The sequence below is a fragment of the Bombus vosnesenskii genome, unplaced genomic scaffold (genome assembly GCF_011952255.1).
Source record: "Bombus vosnesenskii isolate JDL3184/JDL3185 unplaced genomic scaffold, Bvos_JDL3184-5_v1.1 scf7180000016261, whole genome shotgun sequence".
Taxonomy (NCBI): domain Eukaryota; kingdom Metazoa; phylum Arthropoda; class Insecta; order Hymenoptera; family Apidae; genus Bombus; species Bombus vosnesenskii.
In genome coordinates, this window is record NW_022884330.1 from 502,247 (window position 1) to 526,937 (window position 24,691).

General features: G+C 31.7%; 1 protein-coding gene across 8 annotated transcripts; it reads right to left on the reverse strand.

The window, feature by feature from the left end:
• Positions 1-409: 409 nt before the first annotated feature.
• On the reverse strand, positions 410-24,202 carry LOC117241836 (chromodomain-helicase-DNA-binding protein 7). Of its 8 annotated transcripts, XM_033508005.1 has the most exons (25): positions 20,191-20,646; positions 20,051-20,114; positions 15,519-18,749; positions 15,004-15,422; positions 14,570-14,920; positions 14,173-14,461; positions 13,590-14,087; positions 13,263-13,487; positions 12,859-13,175; positions 12,312-12,786; positions 11,859-12,223; positions 11,586-11,781; positions 11,157-11,462; positions 10,784-11,075; positions 8,854-9,373; positions 8,646-8,735; positions 7,742-7,933; positions 6,724-7,138; positions 6,358-6,643; positions 4,924-6,176; positions 4,622-4,865; positions 4,259-4,538; positions 4,029-4,173; positions 3,229-3,930; positions 410-3,079 (listed from the first exon to the last, which is right to left on the reverse strand). In XM_033508005.1, exons 3-25 carry the CDS (start codon positions 18,642-18,644, stop codon positions 1,139-1,141), a joined length of 12,927 nt encoding a protein of 4,308 aa, XP_033363896.1. In that variant the 5' UTR covers positions 18,645-18,749; positions 20,051-20,114; positions 20,191-20,646; the 3' UTR covers positions 410-1,138. The 8 variants fall into 8 exon arrangements, with proteins under 8 accessions (XP_033363896.1, XP_033363895.1, XP_033363897.1 ...); XM_033508004.1 differs by lacking the exons at positions 20,051-20,114; positions 20,191-20,646 and adding an exon at positions 23,834-24,202; XM_033508006.1 differs by lacking the exons at positions 20,051-20,114; positions 20,191-20,646 and adding an exon at positions 23,783-23,806.
• Positions 24,203-24,691: the final 489 nt, after the last annotated feature.

The following is a 24,691-nucleotide window of genomic DNA, read 5'->3' on the forward strand; positions in this document are numbered from 1 at the left end:
ACAACGTATTCTTTTAAATTATCAAAATGTATGTTTATAAAAATTAAAATACACATATTTGATAATATATATATTAAATTCTGTTCAATATTATGTCATTCCTTGAAATACAGTTTATAAATAAGCGTATCCCTTTAGTGCCATAATATCGGTATATGACAGTTTATGATTCCAAAGAAAATCTAATAGAAACGAACAATTTTTATTTAAAATTTCTTATTAATAATTCACGATAAAAATAATTAGAAACAATTCGCTAAAATATACTTAAAAAAGTTTTATGTACTTTTAGGCTTTCATTGGTCATATTATTATCCATGCACATTCTTCACTGATTCTATTAATACAATACATAACTTATTTTTTATATGTTCATCATTAAAGGTGTACATAATTATCAAAACAAAGATTCTAATGTTGGCATTTGCAAACAACAAAAAAAGCTGTTTATTGTATCACCTAATGTAATTAAAAGTACACTGTGTTATATACATTTTTCCAAGTACACAATCACTTATAGTCTCTAGGCATAATTATATAATATTTACATTGTTTTTTTTTTTATTAAGTTATTACTAACTTTACTTTACTACAGTATGATTATATCTTATATTTGAATGATCCGTTGCGCGTTTACGCAATAATGAGATAGCAGTTATTGTATAACAGTCCCTCGTCAAAACCAATAAAGATTGTAAAGAATAATAAATTTAACAAAATTATAATTTGTTATTGTAATGTTATATAATTAAAAGTTAATTACCACACAATATATCGAATGATAAAATACTATTGCCAGCCTTCGTACTTAACAGCTTCAATGTTATACATTCACAATGATAGCAATGGTAATGTGTACGTGGTTTACTTGTATTTCTCCCATTATTTCCATATAAATTGGAAGGAAAAATCAAATTTTCTTTTCGTTCTTTCAAGTTCTTTGAATGCACTTGTGCTCTGTTTAATTAAGAATTGTCGTTTCATTGATTCATTCATGTATATAAATGTTTATGAATCGATGATTTTTTGTGAATCGTTGTGCGAATACACTGCAGAAGTTTGCAACAAAAATAATCGCAACAACGTAAAATCATTAACAACACTAGTATTATTTAAAACCCACTTAAAAAAATTCACTTCACTCGCTCGTTGTGTGAGTGTCTTGTTGATCTGATTGCAATTCACCTTCCATTCTTGCTTGCCGTTCTGCTGCTGCTCTCGCTTGTCTTCCTGCACTAGAACGAAGATTTTTTCTTTCTGGAGGAGGTTCTACACTTAATCGTTTTCCACTTCGTACTTTCTTGCCTTTAGTACCTTTGTTATCTTCTTCTATTTCTGATGGAAGTTTCGACGCATCGCTCTTAGTATTTGTAGTACTTTGTTGTGATGTAGTTGCATCTTCCAGGGCTGTTGTTATTGATGTTGTAGATGTAGGTGCAGTTATGGATGTAGGTGTAGGTGTAGGTGTGGGTGTAGATGTAGGCGTAGATGTAGGCGTAGATGTAGGCGTAAGTGTGGGCGTTGGTGTACGTGTGGGTGTTGATGTAGGCGTAACAGTAGATGCAACTGTAACTGTAACTGTAGTCGAGATACTTGTTGTTACTGTAGCAGCTGTTTCATCAATTTCCTTTTTATTATTAGTACTTAAAGATGTTTCACTGAATACATTATTCTCTTCTACGGAACTTTGTTTAGTTGTTGTACTTGATGGTCGTGTTCCATGTTCTACATCAACTGTTGTTACATCTGCTGAAGTTACAGTAGTTGTTACAGCAGTTGTCACAGGTCGTGTGCTAACTTCAATTTCAATTCTTGTCTTCTTATTGACAGGTTCAAGAGTTACTTCAAGCATACTTGGAGTTTGTTGCTCTGAACTTTGATTATGATTTCTTTTGTCAGTCAGTCGTTGATCTTCTAGATTTCTTGTTAAAAGTTCTGCACTAGTTCTACTTAAATGCTCCAGGGCTTCTTTCATTTCTTGTTCTTTGTTTTTCCTGTCGGTTCGTCTTTCCGAAAGATCTGCCGCATCATTTTGTTCCAAGGTTTCTCGTTTTTCTGGTTCTATTCTACGTCTTTCTTCATTATGTAACGTCATATCCGTGTACTGTTGTAATGTTATCGTAGGATCGATAGAATATCTGGATTTCTTCTCTGTATCCTTTCGTTTAGTCGTTGATTCGGTAATTGTATCACGTTGCCTCGAGTTACTTGCTGAAGACGCTGGTTTACGCACTGCTGAGGCACTCGAAGTGGATGGATTTAGAAGCCCACATTGGGCAAGACTTTCGTAGGCCGACGATACTCCACCAGGTTGCATTGAGAATGGATTCAAACCACCTAAACCCAACGGTGTGTATAAAAGACTGGGGTTTGGGAAAAAGAAGGGGAATGGTGTCGTTGTTGATATCGTAGACGATGCTGATGAAGTTGAAGGCACCGAAGATTTACTTGTAGGAGGCTCCAATTTATTACGAGATGACTTATTAACACTGCTAATATTAGCAGAACCTGTATTTTTGCTGCTGACAGAACTGACAACAGGATTGGTCTCAGCTGCTGTACTAGTTGCTGTCGCACCTAAAGCAGCTTCCATACCTGCTAAAGATGGTAAACCAAGACCAGCAAGGTTCGCAAATAAAGAATTCGTTAAACTCATATTACTCAGGTTACTCAAATTGCCCAGTCCACTCAATGCACCCAGATTGGGTAAACCACCAAATGGCATTAAAAGAGGATTGTTCTTTGGATCAAAATTGCCAAGAGAGAGGCCTGATAGAAGAGAGTTATTCAAATTACCCAGCGAAGGAAAGTTTAAACCTGAAGCCATTGATGTAGCTGCTAAATTAGCTTGATTTGCGGATTGCTGACTAGTAGGACTTGGCATCATGGGAGGTCTTCCTGGGCTTTTACCCTTATTAACATAACTTCTATCATTTCCTGACAATCTTTTTTGTAAATCGTGTGGAAGATTTCCTCGTTCTTTAACAAGTTCGGCCCATTTTGGGTCAACATCAAACATTGGGTTCTCGATCAACCATTGACCTAAGCGCTTTAATTGTGGTGCTTTACTGCCTGTAACCTAAAATAGATGTATGTAAATTAACATATATACAAAATAAGGTATGTAGTCAGTGATAAGTAAATAAAAATATACATAATTAATTGCACTTACATAATTAATATAAATACATATATAACATAGGAAAAAATAAAATTTTGTATTCAAACCTTTTTGCCTGTTAATCTATTAATTACAGCGACATTCTCTTCTCCAGTCAATTTTTTCCAATCTAATAAAGAAGGATCAACACGCGGTCGCCGTCGTCTTGGTGCGTTTAAATATTCTGCACCTAATTGTTCAGACATAGCAGTTTGCTCAGCTAACCATTTATTCACTTTAGCCTCATGAGAATAGGATCCGATTTTAGAGGAATATTCAGCGACTTTATTAATGTCTGCAATCATCGCTTCATAACTCTTTTTGTGTCCGCTTGCTGATGACGAATGCGTTGAATTGAAATTTGGTTGTTGCTGTTGCTGCTGTTGTTGTTGCTGTTGAGTTTGTTGTTGATGCTGCTGCTGCTTTTTAAATTCGCGATTTTGTTGCTCTGCTTGAACAAGTAAGGCAGAAAAACTGTCTTTATGTGAATGTAATGATGGAGGCGGTAAGCCAGAAGTAGAATTTGATGCTCGTGAAGACGGGATCGAGGTAACAGTAATGGAAAACGGTTTCTGAGTACTTGTTGGAGGATTTGGAAGCCCAATCGGCGCTGAAGTTGGAGTAACAGTTACATTTGGTGTAATTGTACTCTTTTTACTATGTTCAGGATAGTGACTACTTTGTTGTTCTTTTGCTGCACTTAATCCTAGTACTATTTCGTCAAGTTTTCTCCGTTTTTTCTCCTTTCCAATTATAGGTTCATCTGTTGGCTTCATAAAAATATAATAAATTTTTGGTTATTATTCATATTTATGTTTTAGATGTTTATATAAATAATTTAATAAATAGTTCATATATTTATACATACACAGTTCTTTCTCTTCATCAATTTGTCTAACATACTATCTAATTTCCCTTTATTACTACTAATTTGTTTGTTTTTATTTGGCATTGAAAAGTCTTGAACCTCGTTCATAATATCTTTATTATTATCTGTACTTGTTTTTGGATATCTAAAATGTAAACATTGTATAAATATTTAATTAAAAACATGTTTTATATTAAAATTATAAATATTATATTTATGAAAAATTATACCCAGCAGATAAATCTATAGGAGTCAAAGTACTCGAAGTCCCAGGAATTACAGTTGGTTTTCCAGGAACTGTATATTTTAAATCAAAGGGTATATTTTGTGTTCGTGTTTGCTGATGCGCTGGAGGTGGTTGAACCGGTGTTGAACGCCTCGATTCTTCCGATTGTGATTCATCATTTATTTCCCATGTATTAGATCCAGATAATACAGTAGGTTTACTTAAAGTCGCAGGAGACTGAGTAACCGTGTGGCTACTACTATTTAATAATGCATGAAGTTTTGCTAAAAATACAAAAACTATATAGTTATTAATCCTTTTAAAGAAAATTAAAAGAGATCATTAGTTTAATTTTTATTAATTTTACCCCTTTCAGTTTCTACATCAATAGCAATATGCCTTTTTCGTTTTTTAGATTGTGAGATATTATTCCCAGTTGTTGTATTGCGTGATATTCCATGATCTGTAGTTATAGTTATCACCTCTGAACATTCTTTTTCATTTGAAGGTACATCTGATTCATCACCAGCACTAAAATTTATAGATACAGGCCATTCTTTGTGTTCAATTGCATGTACGATATGCATCAAACGAGCTTCAATTGCATGTTCCTAAAAAAATTCCCCAAGTCAATTCTAAATGTACATAAAAATATAGGATTCAATTTACCTTTGGCCATTTGATAGTACTGTTACTATTGTGCGATAGAAGTTGCACAACTGTTGGTTCGTTATAATCTACTGTTTTGTCACGGAGAACAAATGTATCAATTTGCGTTAATCGTGACAACGGTTGAATAACTTCCAAATCGGGAAACATTGCTTTAAGTTCTGCTGCTTGAACATTACACTTATCCTCGATTTTGCACACCTTTGCTTTATCTTTGCTTGTATCCCCTGGTTTACTTTCTGGTACTTCTAACTCCTCTTTAACAACTGGGGCATCTATTTTCACACTTACTTTATCACTTTCCGCCGTTATATTTTCATTATTTTCCGTTGATTTTTCTACTATTTCTACAGACTCTTTTTGTTCCAATGAATTTTTTTCATTTATTTCTTGAGTTTGAGACTCTTTTGGTTTTTCTTCTTGAACTTCTTTGTCAGTCTCTGCTGGTATTTCTTTTTCCTTGCTTTGATTTTCTTTCTCTATTTTTATAGGTGTCGCTTCTTCGATATTCGTTGTGACATTACTCGTTTTTGTTTCATCTGTTTTGTTAATTCCTGATATTTGATCAGTTTTAAAAATTTCATTTTTTACTGATTCTATCACTACTTCATTCTTTTCTTCAGTTTTTATTTTCGTAGCGTACTCCTTGTCTGATGACATATTTCTTGCAACAGTTGTAATAGTTAATGCATTACTGATAGGTTTTTCTTCAGTTTTATTTTCAGCCTTTATAATAGTTAATTCTACTTGGCTTTTTTCCAGATCCGTATGTTCTGTTCGCTTTTCCACGATATTTATATCCTTATCTTTTTTTGCACCCACTTTTTCAATTTTCAAAGTACCTTCACCTTTTTCCAATTTTACAAGTATTTCATCTTTATCGAATTTTAATATGTCTTCTCTGTTTTCAATTTTGATTGCTTTCTCAGATTTATCTGAGACTTTAGACGTTTGGATATTACCATACATATTTTTATTTAGAAGTTTATGAAATGAAAAATCAGGGTCATTTAAAATAGTTATATCAGTTCTTCCCAAACCATGTTTTGCCGCGCCAAGTAATAATTCTTTATCGTGTTTTCCAGGTTGCCACCAATCAGGTGTATCACCTGATGGTTGACATAATGAAAGTCGTTCCTCCAAATGAGGATGAGATAAAATTTCTTCGCGTATTTTGCTCAAAAGATCTACGCGATCTAATATTTGTCTCGCTTTTGCTGGACTGAGATGATCAACAGGAACGTCTGAAAAATCTGAGATATATATATCGTATTTAGTACTTTGATATTTATAATAAATATCAAATACGTAAACAAATTTTATATTTTCAGATTAAAGCATAAAATATGCTGAATAATATTGTATATATAATATCAATGATTGAGTCATAATATTACAGTTTTTAATTGTATATAAATATAATTATAAACATACCATCTTCGTCATTCAATTTAGCGTTACATACTTTTTTACACATTGCTCTGAAAGACATATAATAATCTGTGAGATCATTATCTGTTTTCTTATCAAATCTAGCTATACTTTTAAATTTTGTCCAATCATACTGTGCTTTCTTTCTATCATAATTAACACCGTATGTTGATACAACTCTTAAAAATTCGCTTTCTTCACGACGGGACCATTTTGTCTTTTGTTCTTCAATACGAGTTCGTTCTCTTTCCTTTATCATAGCCTCCATCTTTTCTCTTCTTTCCATTTTCTATGTAAAATAAAAGAGTTGATATGTTCTAGATAACACTTTTGTTTTTTACATTAAATATTTTGAATATAATAACTTACCAAAAGATACATAGCAAGTTGTTGTAAGTCCCATCCTTGCATATTTAAAGGTGGCTCATTCATTGAAGTAGCATGATTTACAGTTGTATCATTTTCCAACCCTGTCTTTGATTTTTGTAATACTTTTACATCTTCCTTTTTCACACTTCGCTGATAGGAAGAAATTACTCGACGTAAACGAGTATTAAGATCGACCACGGACGGCCAAGTCTTTTCGTCATCTAATAAGCCATCATTTCCTTCATGGCTACTACTAGGTTCAGGTCCAGGTGTATCTGCCTTATTAGGTAAAGCAGGTGAATCAGTAGGTGTTTCTCGATTAAATTTATCAGAATCTTTTGAATCTTTTATCATTCCAAGAGATTCAACATCTTCAATGTCATTCTCTAAACTAGTATCGTCTCTGCTGCTGCTGCTGAAATTTTTAAATATTTTAAGTTAAAACTTAATTTTACATCACATATTTTACATAGTATATCTTTAATCTTTTTAATTTTTACTAAACAAATCTTTCTAGTACGTATTTAATTGTGAAAACATACATATACTTAACCAATTATAAATGTAACAGTTATTTTGAAACTATAATTTAAAAGTGTATAATATCAAAACTAAAAAGATTTTCATGATTACCACTTTAAAATGCTGCGGATACTAAAAATTTACGTTATAAACAGAAGTTATTAAGTATATATAACAATAATGTATTGACTGTTTATAAGAAACACTTAAATAATCATTGTATATTGGTATATTATATGCATCATCCGTCTCCACTGTAAATAAAAGCTAGTAGAAAGTAATATCTTAAAACAGGTAAAAATACGAAATTCCTTCACTGTTAAGGTACGAATAAAAGTATGAATAAAATGAAAAGGAAAATTTATACACTAATTCTAGCAGAGGCATTATCTTAAGCAAATTTAAACAGCATGCAAGCCATATATGTTAGAATGAAACAGCAGTGGCACATAGATATATATATATATAAAACAACGTAAAAAGAATAGTTACTTACTTATTTTGTGTGGTCTGAGACTGGGAAGGGGGAGGGCAGCTTGTAATGAAAGAAAGCGCGGGATCAATCCTCATCTGGTCGTAATTCTCGTAGCCGTGTTTGTAGCAGCCAACTATTAAGGATTTGTCTGCTTGGGAGTCCCACCACTTCGCTGGCCGTTCCGTCAACTGTGGAGGGTTTATCCGCAACGCACTGTAGGGCGGTTTCATTTACAATTTGCCAATTTATGTATGCCAATCGTTTAGATTATAAAAGATTTATATTTTCATGAATTTTAATAGAATCGTAAATTACAATGTTTGTTGTTAAATAAACATAGAAAAGAGGCATATTATATTAGATAATATTTAAGGAATCGTTATTTATTTTTCTCGTCCCTTTCGCTCTCAATTAAGTATAAACGTAAGTAAACTTTTCAAACTTCCTATTCTGTTTGCCCCTTTAATACAGTGCACTGCTTTATAGCTGTCTCTTACCATGATGTTGCTGAGTTGACCATCTTTGACCATAGTAAGCCGTACAAAGTGTTTACAGTAATTTAAAAATCGTGTATATATTCATATACATGTTTATAAAATAGGATGGGAAAATTTTTATATTAGTAATATAGGATCAGCGATTAATAGCTATTTATAGAGCTACAAAATAAACATGGTTTAGCTCTATGAGCATTCCTCATACAATTACAGCTCCCAGGATAAACAAATACATTGCGCATGCAACTATGAAGCTCCGTATAAGCGTGTAAGTAAGTGCATGATATTCTATGATAGTCAGTAGAACGTAGAATAATGGAGATTTAAAAGTAAGTAAATATATATAAGTTTATAAGTGTATGTGTATACGCGCGCGTGTTTATATATATATACATATATATAATATATATACATATAAAATCACTAACCTGACATGGACGCCATCAGATATATGCTGGACTAAGTCTCCAATAATCTCATGTTTGATATAGTAAAGCATTCGCACGCGTAACAGTACTCTGTACACAATACAAAAATTATTTACAAAATTTTAATAAAATTAAGCAGTACTTTCAACTAAAAATATTTTTTAACAAATTTTATCATAAAAAAGATTGTTGTGTTTGATGTACGTACTTATTTGCATGACGACTCAAGTGTTTCCTGTAATTACTTTCAAGAAATATGTCTCCGTCATACTTTTCAGCGTTACTCCAATGATTAGGATCATTTGGACCTCCATTGATCATTGATCCCCGTGTTTCTCTACCTTCTCTAACTCGCCCTTTTTTCTTTTGTCTATTATTTCGTCCACTAGTATTAACACACACAGTCTTGATCTTTTCTCCATTTTCTACAGGCGTAATAAGATCACAGATGAAGTTACGAATTTTTTCATCGCCGCGATAGTAACGGAGACAATAGAGTAAAATGACTCGTGCACAATCTTCAACATCAACTTCACGCCATCCTCGACGAAACTGACTGTGTTGAAGAATCTCTTCCCATCGACCCCATCCAAACGTTAGTAAGCCTCGTTCGACCTTAAAACATTCGCTTCGTGCCCAACTTCCATATACCACCTCACCTTCCCGAGGAACATATTCATCGCAGAATTTCCGTGTCTTCTTACCAAACTTATCTCTTCGCTTTTTACCTTATAACGATAAAAAATACATATTACTACATATCTTATTATAAACTTAATATTAAGATAAAATATAGATGTGTGGAAGTTCAATTCTTTATAATGTAAATATAAATAATTCTGTAGTAATGGCAAGCAACATTACAAATATAGCTCGAAGGAAGATAGTATTTATGTTGTGAGTTCACGAGACAGAAGTTGATATTCTTTCGAAATTTACAAATATACATATGTAGAAACAATTACTTATTTTGAAAAATGAGAAATAAATTGAATTAGTAAATTAAGAAATGGAGGATAAAATATTGAATAAACATTAAGAAACTTTTACTTAATTAATATGCTAAAAGATGTATTAAAAATATTAATAAACAATTATTAAATAATAAAACAATATCTACATTAATTAAATAATAAAATTAACTGCATTAGATTCTTATCATGATAGTTTATGTTACTTGTATCTAGTGAATAATCTATGTTCATGAATGTTGTATAAATTATGTAAAGAAACACCTATTCAATTTGCCATGCATTACACAAATACAATGTCCTAAACTTATGTTACAACAAGGATTTTTTTATAATATGTAAGAATGAAATATATTTAAACATTTTAATTTTTGGCAAACACACCAATAAAAACAGCTTATAGAACAGGAATAACATATTTTAAACATTATTATGATAATATTAATGGTATAGGCATACATGCACGTGATTATGCTTATATGTGTATGTGACATTCACTGAATAAAAATAATAGAAAAGTATGTACATATATCTAGCGTATTTAACGTTTTTATGGAAATTTATTTGTGAAAACTTCAAAAGCAAAGAAATTAATTGAGAATGTATACCATAAAATTTTTGTGTTATGTTGTTAATTTGTTTTGTTGGAAAACTAAAAAAAACTGAGATTATTTCACTTTTTTAAACTATTCTAAAATCCTTTAATAAATCCCGAGTTTCTCATAAACATGAACGTAAATAGAAAAAGGATCTTAATACAACAAAATATCACTTGATGAATATAAATATATATATATATATATATATATATATATATATATATATATTCTGCTACTAAAAATAAATTATATATTTACAATTATATGTTGAACACAACACAGTGAAGTTAGTATCTACAAAGTTTGATAATTCAATATTTATACCAATATTTTAGTATGTTCTACTATACAAAAATTAAGGTACTTTTACAAATAAAAAGATATTAAAACGAATAACTGTTTTGCTAGTTTTATAAGGATAAAAGGCATGAAATATTTGAAACAGGATATTTAAATGTGACCCAATACCTTTGTAATTATCGTAGGATAATTCCATTCCAGGTATCACGTTAATTTGATGAAGTTAAGAACGGTATTGTCTTTTAACATGCACTAAGAATGAACATACCTCTACCTGTTAACCCACTACTTGTTTCATCGTCGCTATTATCATCAGAACTATCAAGATCTGACATAACGACAGATTCGTCATGGCCATATCGTTTGATTTGTGTTCTTCGCCTTGGTTCTGATATCACTAATTCGTCTTCTTCTTTTTTCTCTGTTGTATCAATCTCAGCTTTCTTTGCCCATTTCTTCCAAAAATCTGGGTCATCAATATTTATATCCGATCTATTAGATGAGCATGCAAAACTAGCTTTTGAAAATGTCGATCCTTTCTCTGCTTCTATCGTAATAATCTATATAATTGAATTTTTCTAAATTAGTAAACACACATAAAAATGAAGAACTTTTAGCTAACGAAACAATAGTTCACTTACTTGTGTTCTTCGTTCAAGTATTTGTTCTATATCTTCCTCACAAAATTTATCTCCTGCATTATCGTCATCCATAATAGCACCATAAGCACCCTTTTTTAATAAATCTTCTATCTCCTTTTTAGTCAACTGTTTATTACTTGGATCTTTACCCCCTTGACTTGTATTCATAGATTGCAAAATTGCTTTATCTAATCCAAGTTTCAAAGAAGCTTTATCAAACATTTCCCTTTCATAAGTATTTCGGCAAAGTAATCGATATACTTTCACCATTTTTTGTTGACCAATTCTATGACATCGAGCTTGAGCCTGCATACAAATTTAATATATGTATTTGTAATTTAACAACGCATACAATATTCTAGTTATTGTTTCACGTATAAGTACAAAAATTCAATAGTTTTACTAAAATAGAGTAAATTCAATTAAAACCTGTAAATCATTTTGTGGATTCCAATCACTATCATATATAATAACAGTATCTGCTGCTGTAAGATTAATTCCAAGACCTCCTGCTTTAGTACAAAGAAGGAAAACGAATCTGTCGGAGTCAGGTTTACTATAACGATCAATTGCAGCTTGTCTTAAATTTCCCCGAATTCGACCATCAATTCTTTCATACGGATACCTAAACAAATATTTTTGATAAAGGTATAAATATCGTAAAAGAATATTTACAATAAAGTAAAAATCAATAATTCTTACTTTTTATATAATAAATAATCTTCCAATAGATCTAAACATTTCACCATCTGACTAAATATTAACACTCTATGACCACTGGCTTTGAGTTTTGGCAGTAACTTATCGATTAATACCATTTTTCCAGAGCTATTTACTAGTGCATGGTAATAAGCTTCTGAATCTTCCTTTTCACCAGTTTTGTAATCCAATTGTATTTGATCTTCTGCACCATTAAGTAGGAATGGATGGATACAGCACTTTCTTAATTCCATCATTGTATTCATGAGATTCGGAATGTTAGCTGATGTGGTTCCTTTTGCGAGGAAAGAGAAATTCCTTTCAAGAATGCCACGATAATATTTTTTTTGTATATTTGTTAATTCCACCTGAACGATGAAAGGGCATAATTTATTATAAATTATTTATTAATTTTCAAATATACATAAACAAACTTGTGTTAATAATATTAGTCACCTCAACTACTGTTTCTTCCTTTGGAGCTAACGATTTCTCTACATCTTCCTTAAGTCGACGTAGCATCATTGGCTTCAAGAGAAGTTGTAGCTTATGGACTTCACTTTCACTACTCAAATTACCAAATTCTTTAAGGAATGCTTCACTACTAGAAAACTGCACTGGTTCGAGAAAATTCAATAATGAAAAAAGCTCATTGACATTATTTTGTAAAGGTGTACCAGATAAAAGGACTCTATGTTCTAAATTTAATTGTCTAAGACCTTCAAGTAATTTGCAATTTCTATTTTTTAGCCTATGAGCTTCGTCTATAACACAGAGTCTCCAATTATAGCCCCGTAATTCGTTAAAATCTGTTATAATTATTTCAAACGTAGTTATCAGTACATTAAATTTGATTAAATCTTTAATTTGCTGTCCTTTTTCATTTTTATAATAAACTTCATATTCTTGAAGCATAGTTCGACTTGCTGCACTGTAAGTAAAAGACTTCATAGTAAAATGTATTTTATTTTCAAATATGAAACTGCGAAAAAATTGTACTTACGATCCGTGATATACTACAACATTCATGTCCGTCCAACTTTCAAATTCACGTTGCCAATTTGGAATGGTTGAGAGTGGAGCTATTATTAAAAATGGTCCACGAATGCCATATTTGTATACTGCATCCACAAATGTCAAAGACTGAATTGTTTTTCCTAAACCCATTTCATCGGCAAGAATGCAATTATGTCCATTATACCACGAGAAAAGCAACCAATTAAGGCCTTCTAATTGATACGGTCGCAAACTGTTATTATTTTTATAAATTGGTGATTCCTCTAATTTTACCCACGCTGACGCATTTGGTTTCTTTTTGGGCTAAATAGATATTAATAATTATTTTGATGTTAAACATTATATTATATAATTATAATATTATAATATACTAATATAATAACATATTACCTTCCATTGATCCTTAGGAGGTACTTTATTAAACTTTATAAATTGAGCTATTTTTTCTGGATCAACATCTTCTTCTAATTCCCATGTGGAATCTTCATATTGAAGAGATCGCCATTTGACTAAATAGTGTTTTAAAGTCTCTCCAGTTGTTGGATCAGTATGTGTTGCTTCATCAAGCACTCTATCTACTTCTACAAAATCTGGATTAAATGGATCATCCTCGGTCTAAAAAAAGAACCATAACTTTGATTATTCATATCTACCTATCTAATATTAAGAAATAAAATATCAAAACTGTTGTAAAATATACAGGTACAAAATAATTACATTTTCGAAGATATTAGTGTTTTGTTGTTGTTTTTGCTTGAATCTTTTCAGCTTGGCTTGAATTCTTTTATCGCCCTTGTATAATTCTTCTTCAGTCCTCCATTCACAATGCAAATAAGAAAAATTTCTATATTTAACAAAATACTCCTCGACTTCTACTATTTGAGGCTTCACATCTGCTACTGCATTTTCTTGTTTAGATTCTGTAATTGTTCCTTCACTTTTACTTTTATCTTTTACATCATTGATACTTTTGTCTTCGGAAGTCTCAGTATCATCTTCATCCTTATTACTCGTTTCTGAGACTGATTCTTTTTCAGATGTTTCTTCTTTTGACTCATTTTCCCCTTCTTTATTTTTTGTATCAGGAGCACTATTATCATTTTTTTCAGCAGATGTCTCAGTTTTCACTTCTGTAACAGTAGGTTTGACTTCTCTTTTACCTATGCGAGAACACAATATATGTTGCACAACCATGGAATCTTCATCTGTTGTATTCTATAATGCATAAAAATTACTACTTTAAAATTTTTGCGAATACAATTTTAATATATGAAGAATATGATATTAACATAATACATACAATATACACAAAGTTAGGTTTATTGGGCCCAACTTCACCACCTTCATTATCTTTTTTGACAGAAACAGGTTTTGCGGTATTTGTACCCTCTACTTTTTTAGAAAGCTGAGCATCCTGAAGAGGTACATCATCATCTGAAAATCTAAGCATTACATCGTCCACATATTTCTTACGATGCGTATTTCTTGCTGAACGCCTTTTATTATCATCTCCAGCTTCTGGTGATGGCGGAGGCGTTGCAGCTAATTCTTCACCGTCAGAATCGGGCGCAATTCGACTTTTTCGTTTTCTAATAAAATTTGGCAAATTAATGAAATAAAGAAGAATGTATTAAAAAAGAAATTACAAATAAGAAATACAATTACTTATCAATATTCAATATTTTAAAATAACATACTTCGAACTTCTAGGTGATTTTCCTAACGAAACCTTCCCAACCGATCTTTTACGAGCAGCAGCCTTTTTCTTATTAGGTGTAGCAGTTTCTGTAACTGTGCCGACATCTGAATTTTCTTCTTTCTTTTCATCTGCTGGACTATCCTCCGAGTCTCCTTTTTGTTTATTTTGATCTTTTGTTTCAGTTACTAATGGCTCAGTAGTTGAAGAGTGTACTTGTTCCTGATCACTTTGGATGGATGGTTCAGGTGGTTTTGTATCTGACTCTTTAATTGCACTTGAATCAGAGACTGCAGTTTCTTCATTTTCTTGAATAGCTTCATCATCAGCTGATTCAGAATGATTAGTTTTTCTGTAAAGATAGAAAGTATTCATAGAAATAATTACAGTTCTAACACATGAAAATTAAGAGGTAATATTTACAAAATAACTTACTTTCTATTACGTTTTGTTGAATCTTTGTCTTTATTTCTCTTTCTTGGTACTTTTGGAGATTTTGCTTCCTTTGGTGGTTTTGGTTCTTTCTTAACTTTCGGCTCTTTTGGCTCTTTTGGTTCTTTTGGCTCCTTTGGCTCCTTTGGCTTACGCGGTTTTCTGGTAGGCGGCCGCGACTTCCTGCCTTTACTCCATTCTTCTTCTATATCGCCAGAAGATGGTTTAATATCCTCAGAATCTGCTGCACTATCAACAATATTGCTACTGTCTCCAGGAGTTACTTGGTTATCCGATAATGGTTGTTCTGGCTGTTGCTGAGTAACTGCTGCTGGAGTAATTGCTTCTTTATCAGCCTTTTTCCTACTCTTTTTAGCCCTAGGTGTGCCTTTACTACGACCACGACCAGTAGTACTTGAAACCTATTTATAAAAGGATTAAAGCAAATTCATTAAAAAGATTCCCCTTATTTATAATAATATATTGTTTATATATAACAAAAATAAAATATAATTTACCTGTGGACTATCAACAACAGCTGTTGCTGTAAACATTGGGGTTTGCAATATGCATTGTGGTCCACCATTACACTGATCATTAGTCTCATGTTGTTGCAGAGCTTGCAATTTTTCTTGTATAGAAACAATTTTTTCTTGATTCTCACTTGCTGGGGGCATACAATATAATTCTTGCAGTTGCTGTTGCAGTGCAGCTTTTTCTTGGTGATGTGTAACTGGAGCACATGAATTACCAAAACCAGCAGATGTAACTGCTGTTGATGTTGGATTTTGTGGCATGTTATACATATTTGGCATAGTGCTACCACTAACAATATCACCACCAGAGGGATACTGTTGACCAGAACCCACTAGCATTTCATTTGAATAAATGTTATTTTTTTGAATATTTGTGTATTCTGTGAAATTTTGTTGCACTTGGTGAGGAGTTTGTGAATTTGGCACTGATACTGCAGTTTGATGAGATGGTAATACTATATTATTGCTTTGATTAACTGTAGGAATTTGTTGTTGGTGTGTAGGTTGAACTTGATTAGGCTGGTTTTGTATTTGAGGAGCTGAATTTTGTAAAGGTGCCTGTACCTGTGACAACTGAGATGAAACTACTGATGCATTCTGAGGAATTATACCGACTTGCGAAGTTATATGTGGTTGAGGTTGCTGTGTTGATTGAACCTGACTTATACAACTTGAAGCTGGTTGAGGTGGTGGTGGTGGCTGTACCAATTGAGGTTGTGAAATTTGTGGCTGTGATATTGAAGATTGTTGAGACTGAGTAATCGATGGTTGCTGTTGAGAAGTATTTATTTGTTGCAATTGTTGTTGGGGAGATGATTGTTGAGCTGTTTGAGGTTGTTGTACTTGGCTTATTTGTGGCTGTTGTGAAGATTGCAGTGACTGTTGAGGCTGTACTGGAGATTGTTGTGCTGATACTACTTGTGGCTGATTCATATGAAGTTGTACTGGTTGTTGTGGACAATTGATAGGTTGCTGTTGATTGTGCTGCTGCTGCTGCTGCACTGCTTGATTGCTAACTGCAGGTTGTTGAGGGTGTGCAGTTGCATTACTATTGGTTGGACAATTTACTGGAGTCAGCTCTAAATGTTGATCATTTGGTTTCTTATCACATGTATTTTGATTCTCAATAGTAGAAACAGGAGTCTGAACTTGATTTTGTGTCAATTGTTGTTGAGACATTGTTGAAATACTTGAACAATCAACATTTCCATTTGTACTAGAAGCTGGTAATGATTGTACAGTTTCCTGAGATATTTTCCCAGATGTATGCTCTAAAGGCGAATTATTTTGTGAACTATTTTGCATCAAAGTATCAGCTTGTTGGTTAAGCACATCTTGTTGTTCTTGAACATTTTGATGTAATGTTTCAGTCTCTGACTTTGAAGGTTCTATTGTGTTATGAACAGAATCCGTAGGATCTCTAACTGTAGTTTCTGCAACATTATGAATAGTTTCTGTTCCAGTTACTGGAAACATTGATGGGCTTTGTTCAGATACTGGAGGTTGAGTTTCTACTATACTTCTATCTTCATTCACATTTGGCCTTATTTGTTGCTGCTGTTGTTGTGGATGTGACCACTGAGTTGGCATTGGCATTCTAGGACCTGTTATTGGTGACATAGAATTTTGTGCGGTAGACTGAGATAAAACATTTGGTGTTTGCGACATTGATGGACGTGTCTGAAACTGATTATAATCTTGACTTGAAACGTTCGAATTTGTTACAGAAGCACCTGGAATCACCATCTGCTCCAGTGCTTGAAGAGTAGTTTGTTGCGATGTTGGATTCATCTGCATTGAAGTTGGAGGACAAGGTGACACAGACATTGTACCAGGTTGGTTTGACTGTTGATGTGGAAGTTGAACATGTGGATGTGGAGATAATGTATTAGGTTTAGCTGGTGACATAATAGGTCTAGGAGACATTTGCTGTTGTACTGCAGGTGGTCGCGGCGACATCTGAGGTCTAGGTGACATTTGAGGTGACAACTGTGGAAAAGCTGCACGATATTGGGGACTTGTGGCATGTTTGGCTGTGCCAAATTGCGTTGTAGGTCCAGAATGTTGAGGCTGATTGAACATTGAAGTTGCATGATGAGAATATTGAGAGTCTATTGGTTGTTGCTGTTGTGTATTAGGATGTTGTGAATGTTGAGGATACTGTTGAGGATGTGAAGGATGTGTTTGATGAGTTGGATGAGACGGATGATGATGTGGCATCCTTTGTGGTGGTTGTTGAGTTTGTTGTTGCTGCTGCTGCTGCTGCTGTTGTTGCTGCTGATGAATAGCTGAGGCAAAGCCTGGATACCCAGGAGATGTTTGATACATTGTAACAGAACTTCCTTGCTGGTAATGCTGCTGTTGTCCAACCATATGTTGATAAACACCACCTGTTCCACCAGCTTGCATTGCTTGATGTGGCACACCCATATTTCCTATCATACTTTGCTGATTACTAAAATGTTGTTGTTGCTGTAATTTTTGATTCATCACTCCACTTTGATCTTGTTGATGAGAATACTGTGGAGGTATATGTTGTCGGAAAGTACCAGGTTGTGGTGCCATCTGATTATAATGTCTCTGCATTTGTGGATAAGCGCCTCCACTACCTGGCCAACCTTGCATACTTGGATCTATAGACATATTCGCTCTAGTCATTGAATGCTGTTGCTCCATTGAATACATGTTATCATTATAATTAGGATATTGTCCTCCACTACCAGGATGAGGCCCTCTATGTTGTGGTGCCATATTTCGAGCTTGATTTTGAAATGCTCCAGGCACCATAGCACGCTGTGGTGCACCATTGTCAAACGTACCAAGATTTTGATTAAACATGTTGCGTTGCGATGGATTCTGCAATTGATTAGCACTTCCAAAATCAGATCCACCAAACGAAGTTAATTTTTGAAGTGGAGATTCTTGAGATATATAAGATTGACTAATATAACTCCCTCCTCCATTAACACCAGTGTTTGGACCATCTCTAGATACTACCACAGAATTAGTTGTGCCTGCAGGGTCAAAATGATCGTTCCCCCCGAGGTCAGGAAGAGCATCAAGCATCGAGCCACTAACATCTTCACCAAACAAATCGTACGAGTCCATGTCTATGCTGCAGGACTCTTCGCCTCTATTTCAGGCTCAAGAGAATATCTTATAGTCTCTCTTTCAGACATTAACGTGCCCATTGTTAATCCACGTTTTTTTTGCCTGAAACAATGTTTATTAAAATTGCATTAAATATTTATTTTATTTTTATGTATATAAAATTTAATGTTCTAATTCATTTCTACAATATTTAGATTATTTTTATAATTTTCAGTATTAGATATTATATGATGACATTGACAAATGCCAAAGGGAAAAAGCTATACGCTTATGGCTTAATTTCTCATAATCGCTATAACCTTTTCCCCTTGGAATATGTCCTAATATGATTTCCAGATACAGGAAATAGAAACACAAATAAAGTCCACATTTTTGTAGAATATAGATATATATAAAAATTATTATTTATAAACATCTTCATGCTGATACTTATGTAATATTAAAATATTATATATTATATATTACATACTTAATTACAAATTTTAGTCACTTACAAAAAAATAACACAAAACTATATAGAATATCATTTTATGTCAATCACAATAAAAGTATGATTTAATAATTTTAACTAGTTTTACATTTATAATTATTACATTTTAATAATCAATATATTGATTAGTATTTGCAATATATATTTTTATAGAACTTGTAATCTCTTGTTGATTTAAATTTACCACAAAAATAATATTTTTATTTATAATAATTAATATAAAAGTCATAATTGCTATAATTTAATAATTACTGTATTTATTTTTTCTATAAATACAAGCATTACATTATATACAGTTTCATTTGTACACTTTTTATCAACCTAGATTTAAATTGTTATATTACACATTGGACATACCTACTTATATATGCTTGTATATATTCATTAATATGATCAAATTAACATAACCTAACACTAAAAAGAGATATGATAATTACAATATGAGCATAACAAAATGTATATAAATTATACATACAAAAATTAAAAGTAATTTCAAGATAATTTTACAGATTTGCTAAAACCAATAGAAAATAATTATTTTATGTTAAAATGATGAAATCTGTCAGCATATCGAAAATATATAATAGGGCTACTTAAAACCATTTAAAAAATATAAAAAATGGATATAAATTGCAAAAAAAATAATGTATATTATTGTTTATTAAAAAGTTATAGATCTGGTACTTTTTTCATTTAAAACGAATAATAAAAGATTCAAGCATGCTGTTAACCAGTACAGACAATAAAAGGAACATTTTTTTTTAAGTAACAATATGGTATTATTGCACATTGCTGACACGCTGGTAAAATTGCAAAACCGATATGTAAAAATCTTCAAATATTGATACATGCACATGAACACAAAGCGAAAAAGAAACTCGAAAAAAAAAAGAAGAGAAAACACCTTACAAACCTGATGCACTGACAGCGGCACTATAATATACGAAAGGAAATTCTTGCTCTTATTAGGATACGAACTAAAAACGCACACATTAAGTATATTACAAGGGTGAACAAGAAGAAACTGTTAAGATAGGTATAGAAAGTTCTCACACTTTATTGCGAGCGTAATTTTATTATCGACAAAATTTCTCTTTCAAATTCGTGGAATTTGAACGCACGCCGAGTTAAATACGAGTATAGTAATAATATCAGGGGGAATCGAAGCGACTCGGTGAAAAAAAAGCACGGATCGTCGGAAAGTACGCCATTATCGTGAGAGATTTCCGTTTGGGCTTCCAAGAGAACTCTCGTAGCGGCCACCGCGACGCTCGATATTCAAGCACCAAAGCGTCACTTCACTTCGCACAATTCACTATTTCTTTCTATATTTCGTAGAAAACGCGTCTCGAAACATATATTACTTGATGGATGTAGTTATATGTTAATGTTTTATCGAAAAACCACCCTTGTTTGCGCGCGCGTATACAAGATTTTCATCGACGGTGGCTGCGGCTGCGGCTGCGGCGCGAACCGTCGAGGTGCAAGCGTGTCCATAGGCCCGAATCATTCTACACATCTCTCTGCCCCCCCCCCCCTCTCTCTCTCTCTCTCACCCAGCCCCTGTCTTCCCCGCGCCGCTTTCCTCCTTTAGTACAGTTCACAACGAAGGACTACTCTTCTCTCTTACCCTACCCTATCCTATCCTGTCCTCCTATACAACGGAGGCCGTTACACACACTAGTTAGAAATCGTAACATCTGTAGAAACTTATACAGCTACCTTTCACGTCATGCGCGCACACTCACTCACTGCACCACCTGGTGGCGCGCGCATCTCTCTTTGCCACTTAAAAACCTCTGTGCATGTATAGACACGCGTATGTAATGAACATGAAAAAAAAAAGAAATAATGCATTTGAATTAGTCACGGATTTTTTCAATTTATCATTGTAAAAACAACTATTTATTTGGTTCATATGCAACTGAAAAAATCGAAATATCAAGAAATTATCAAATTTATTGTATTTACACAATGACTACAAGAAATGTTTATTATAGCAATTACATACTAATTAATTAAGTTCAACTGTTAATTTTCATATCATATTGCTGTTATATTCATATAACTGCAAAAATTTAATACTATGAAAATGAAACGTGATATCTGTCAAAAAAAAAACGCTTCATCGAAAAATAAGGATATGTACTTGCAAGTACTTTTTGTAGCCATTGTATATCTTAACATCTTTAATGGCTGTTAGTAATTTGAAAAAAAGATCATTAATGAAATAAAAACGGAAAAATATTTATGTTAGAAAATAAAGCATTTAAATGACTAGATATATTTATTCCATAACTCCTGTACTAATCGGATATTTATATTTAATTGAACGAATGTTAATTTGATTAATCTTTTTCTCTAAAGAATAAGAAATCACAATTTTTTTTAATTTCTGAAATGTTTGTATCTTTTTTTTTTCAAATCTTTTATTTCTTCATAGAGTCATTACTTGAATCAATAGAAACTAATACAAATAAAAAATAAATTTATTTGCATGTATATTGACATCTAAAACTATGAACAAATTCATATTATCGATTAAAAGAATAAAAACTTGGAATCTACTTTAATCATGATCATACAATTGAAACACGAAACATAGAGCTCAAAATACGATTGAAATACTGGAATGAATTCGAATTACTTATCAATTACATTTAAATAATTTTATATAATCGATTTTATATAAAACTGAATTAATATTTAAATAGTTATATAAACCTATATACATATATTTCAGTGTATTTTCTATCGAAAATTACTATTAGAAAATCTATTTAATCTTTTGCCAGAAAGAAATTAATCAAATCACCATGTAAATATGAATATTTTGGATATGAATATGGATATAAATACTTAGATTTCGATAAATGACATTATGATACACAACGTGCGATGATTGTGATATATAAATGAACAAAATTAATTTGTAAAATGTACAATAGGAACATAGTTATTTAAGATCGAAAGTAAAATAGGAACGTGATTTACTATAAAAACAAAAAATCAGTGAAAATTGTGGATCATATGTTTGTATATGCATTTCAACCAATTAAATATTACATTTTTATTTACATCTGAGGAAGTAAGTATATTTTAAATACTTTTCAAATATGATGTATAATAAAATTTGCGTATTGCGTATATAAATGCATATATATATGCATATGTATCAACATATGTGTAAATGCATAAGTTTAATGCGTGAATATAGTACATTCACTGAATGAAAACAGAAAACAACGGGAAGAAGAAAAGAGATTGGACGCTGCAACCTTCCAAGAATTACACTCCTAGCACATAAAGTATTTGGCATCATGGTAAAAACACACAACGCAATTGGCGGTAGTAAGGCGGAGTCCGAATTATACCACAAAGAGAACCAATCAGATTTTACCTTATAAAGTAGGATACCAGGGCAGGATATTCGATTAACCAATCCTGTCCTTTAGGTATCAGCTTGAATGTGTAAGTATATACAACATCTTTAATGAATCACGAGTGTATTTAACATTATATTTCATTTTATTTGATTGAATGCATACACACACGCGCGCGCGCACACACACATACTTATTGTAATAAAGAAATCAAATCACATAATCCGTCGAATAATGAATCGCTAATGACTAGAGAAATACAAATTTTAAAAAATTTGTGACAAGATTTTGTTTTTTATGACTAGTTATACACAAACCAATTCTATCAATTCTAATTCTAATTCTAATAATTCTATCAATTATTTTTTAATTTTAAATGACGAGGTTGTAAATGTTACAATTATTGATTTATTTACTATCAAAAAGTAAAAAATAAACATTTTTTATTTAATAGGAAAATGTACAGAAAGCTTATTGTTTTGAAGTGAGAGAGAGAGAGAGAGAGAGAGAATCTACCTTTAATAGTTTTACTATAATGTATAAATTAAAAGTATTAACAATTATTGAAGATTTATAGATAATAAAGACCTTAAAGATATAGACCTTACAATAAATATATAGTTAATAAATCAATTTTCGTAGTTTCAAGATTACTATTTTGAAAGAAATACTTATTTCATTTTAAATTTGTAAATGTTTCACAGCTATATCAATGAAACATCGTCACGTAATATAATTCAATAGATTTATACAAGTATATTAAAAAGAATAGACTTTATGTAATTTCAGTAACATTCAGTGATTATGAATTTTATTATACTACATAATAATGGGTAATTTTGCTAAATACATTTTTATAATCGATTGACAAAAAAAGAATAACACAAAAGGACAAAAATTAAATACCTATCACGTGAAACATAGTCAAACTAACAATGGTCTTACACATCCCTACGCAATCTACAATCAAACCATGAATTATTATGAAAAGTGGGATACAAACTAAAAATATTGAGAATTTATATTTTTCCATAACAGAAATAAAACAGAGTACTCACAGCATAGAAAAACTATAACGCAAAACTATAAGAGATCAATGAAAAATATTGAAATATTATAGAAACGTTATATTTTTATTTCGCATACTAAACATCTATGAATGTAATATAACATTATACAGTTTTATTCTGGTTTGAAGTGTCAAAATTAAGTTTCAATATTGTTAAAATTAAGAAATATATAAGCAATTTATATAAACTTACGAGTTATTATTATGAAAAACCAGGATTTTGCAATAATTAAATAAGACTCACTGTAGTGTACACGTTAATCCCATTCTCCTGGACATTCCATGTAAATCTACTGCACGATTGTTCGCTTAATCGTTATCTTGGTGTCCATTTTGTTTGGTTAATTACTGAAGAGGCGTCAGTGCTGCCGTCGATTACGTTGACACAACATAATGGTTCTTCCGTGATTGGAGCACAATATATGTCAGAAATTCTAGTGTTTTTAACAGTTTTATAAGTAATCACATAAATTCGAACTTTACAACATCACTGTAACAAATTAAAATGAAATTTAAAATGTTTTAACAACATTATATATTTCTATTTATATTTCACATATTGACCGCTTCATCTTTTCGACGATAACCCAATTTCGTAAACGAATAGACAAGAAACGAAACGTTTTCTGCTTACAAACACACCGATGGTGTCGACACTTTACTTTATGACACATTGAATTTATTAAATATAAGAAGTCATAATTTATTGAATTTAATTTATGTACGTTTTACAAGATTATTCTATATTATTTTATATAATAAAATAATCGCATTGTTTTTTGAATGTACTTTAAAAATATTTATTAAAGTACACTGTATGAAACCTATTTGTAGTATCTTTATTTATTAACTAATTTTTCTATAGCGGAATATATACGTGCATATGTACTTATATGATTTATGTTTTAATAACTTTATTGTTTTCTTTTTAATGCTAAGAAATAAGATTTTTTAGAAGAATTTTTTTATATCTTGTATATGTACGTTTTTAAACTTAAAGTCGTATATATATTTATAAATACTTAAAAAATTATATTTTGAAACACATTTTAGCGTCTTATAGTTAATAATAACTTTAGTTTAATGGTAATTAAGTTTAATA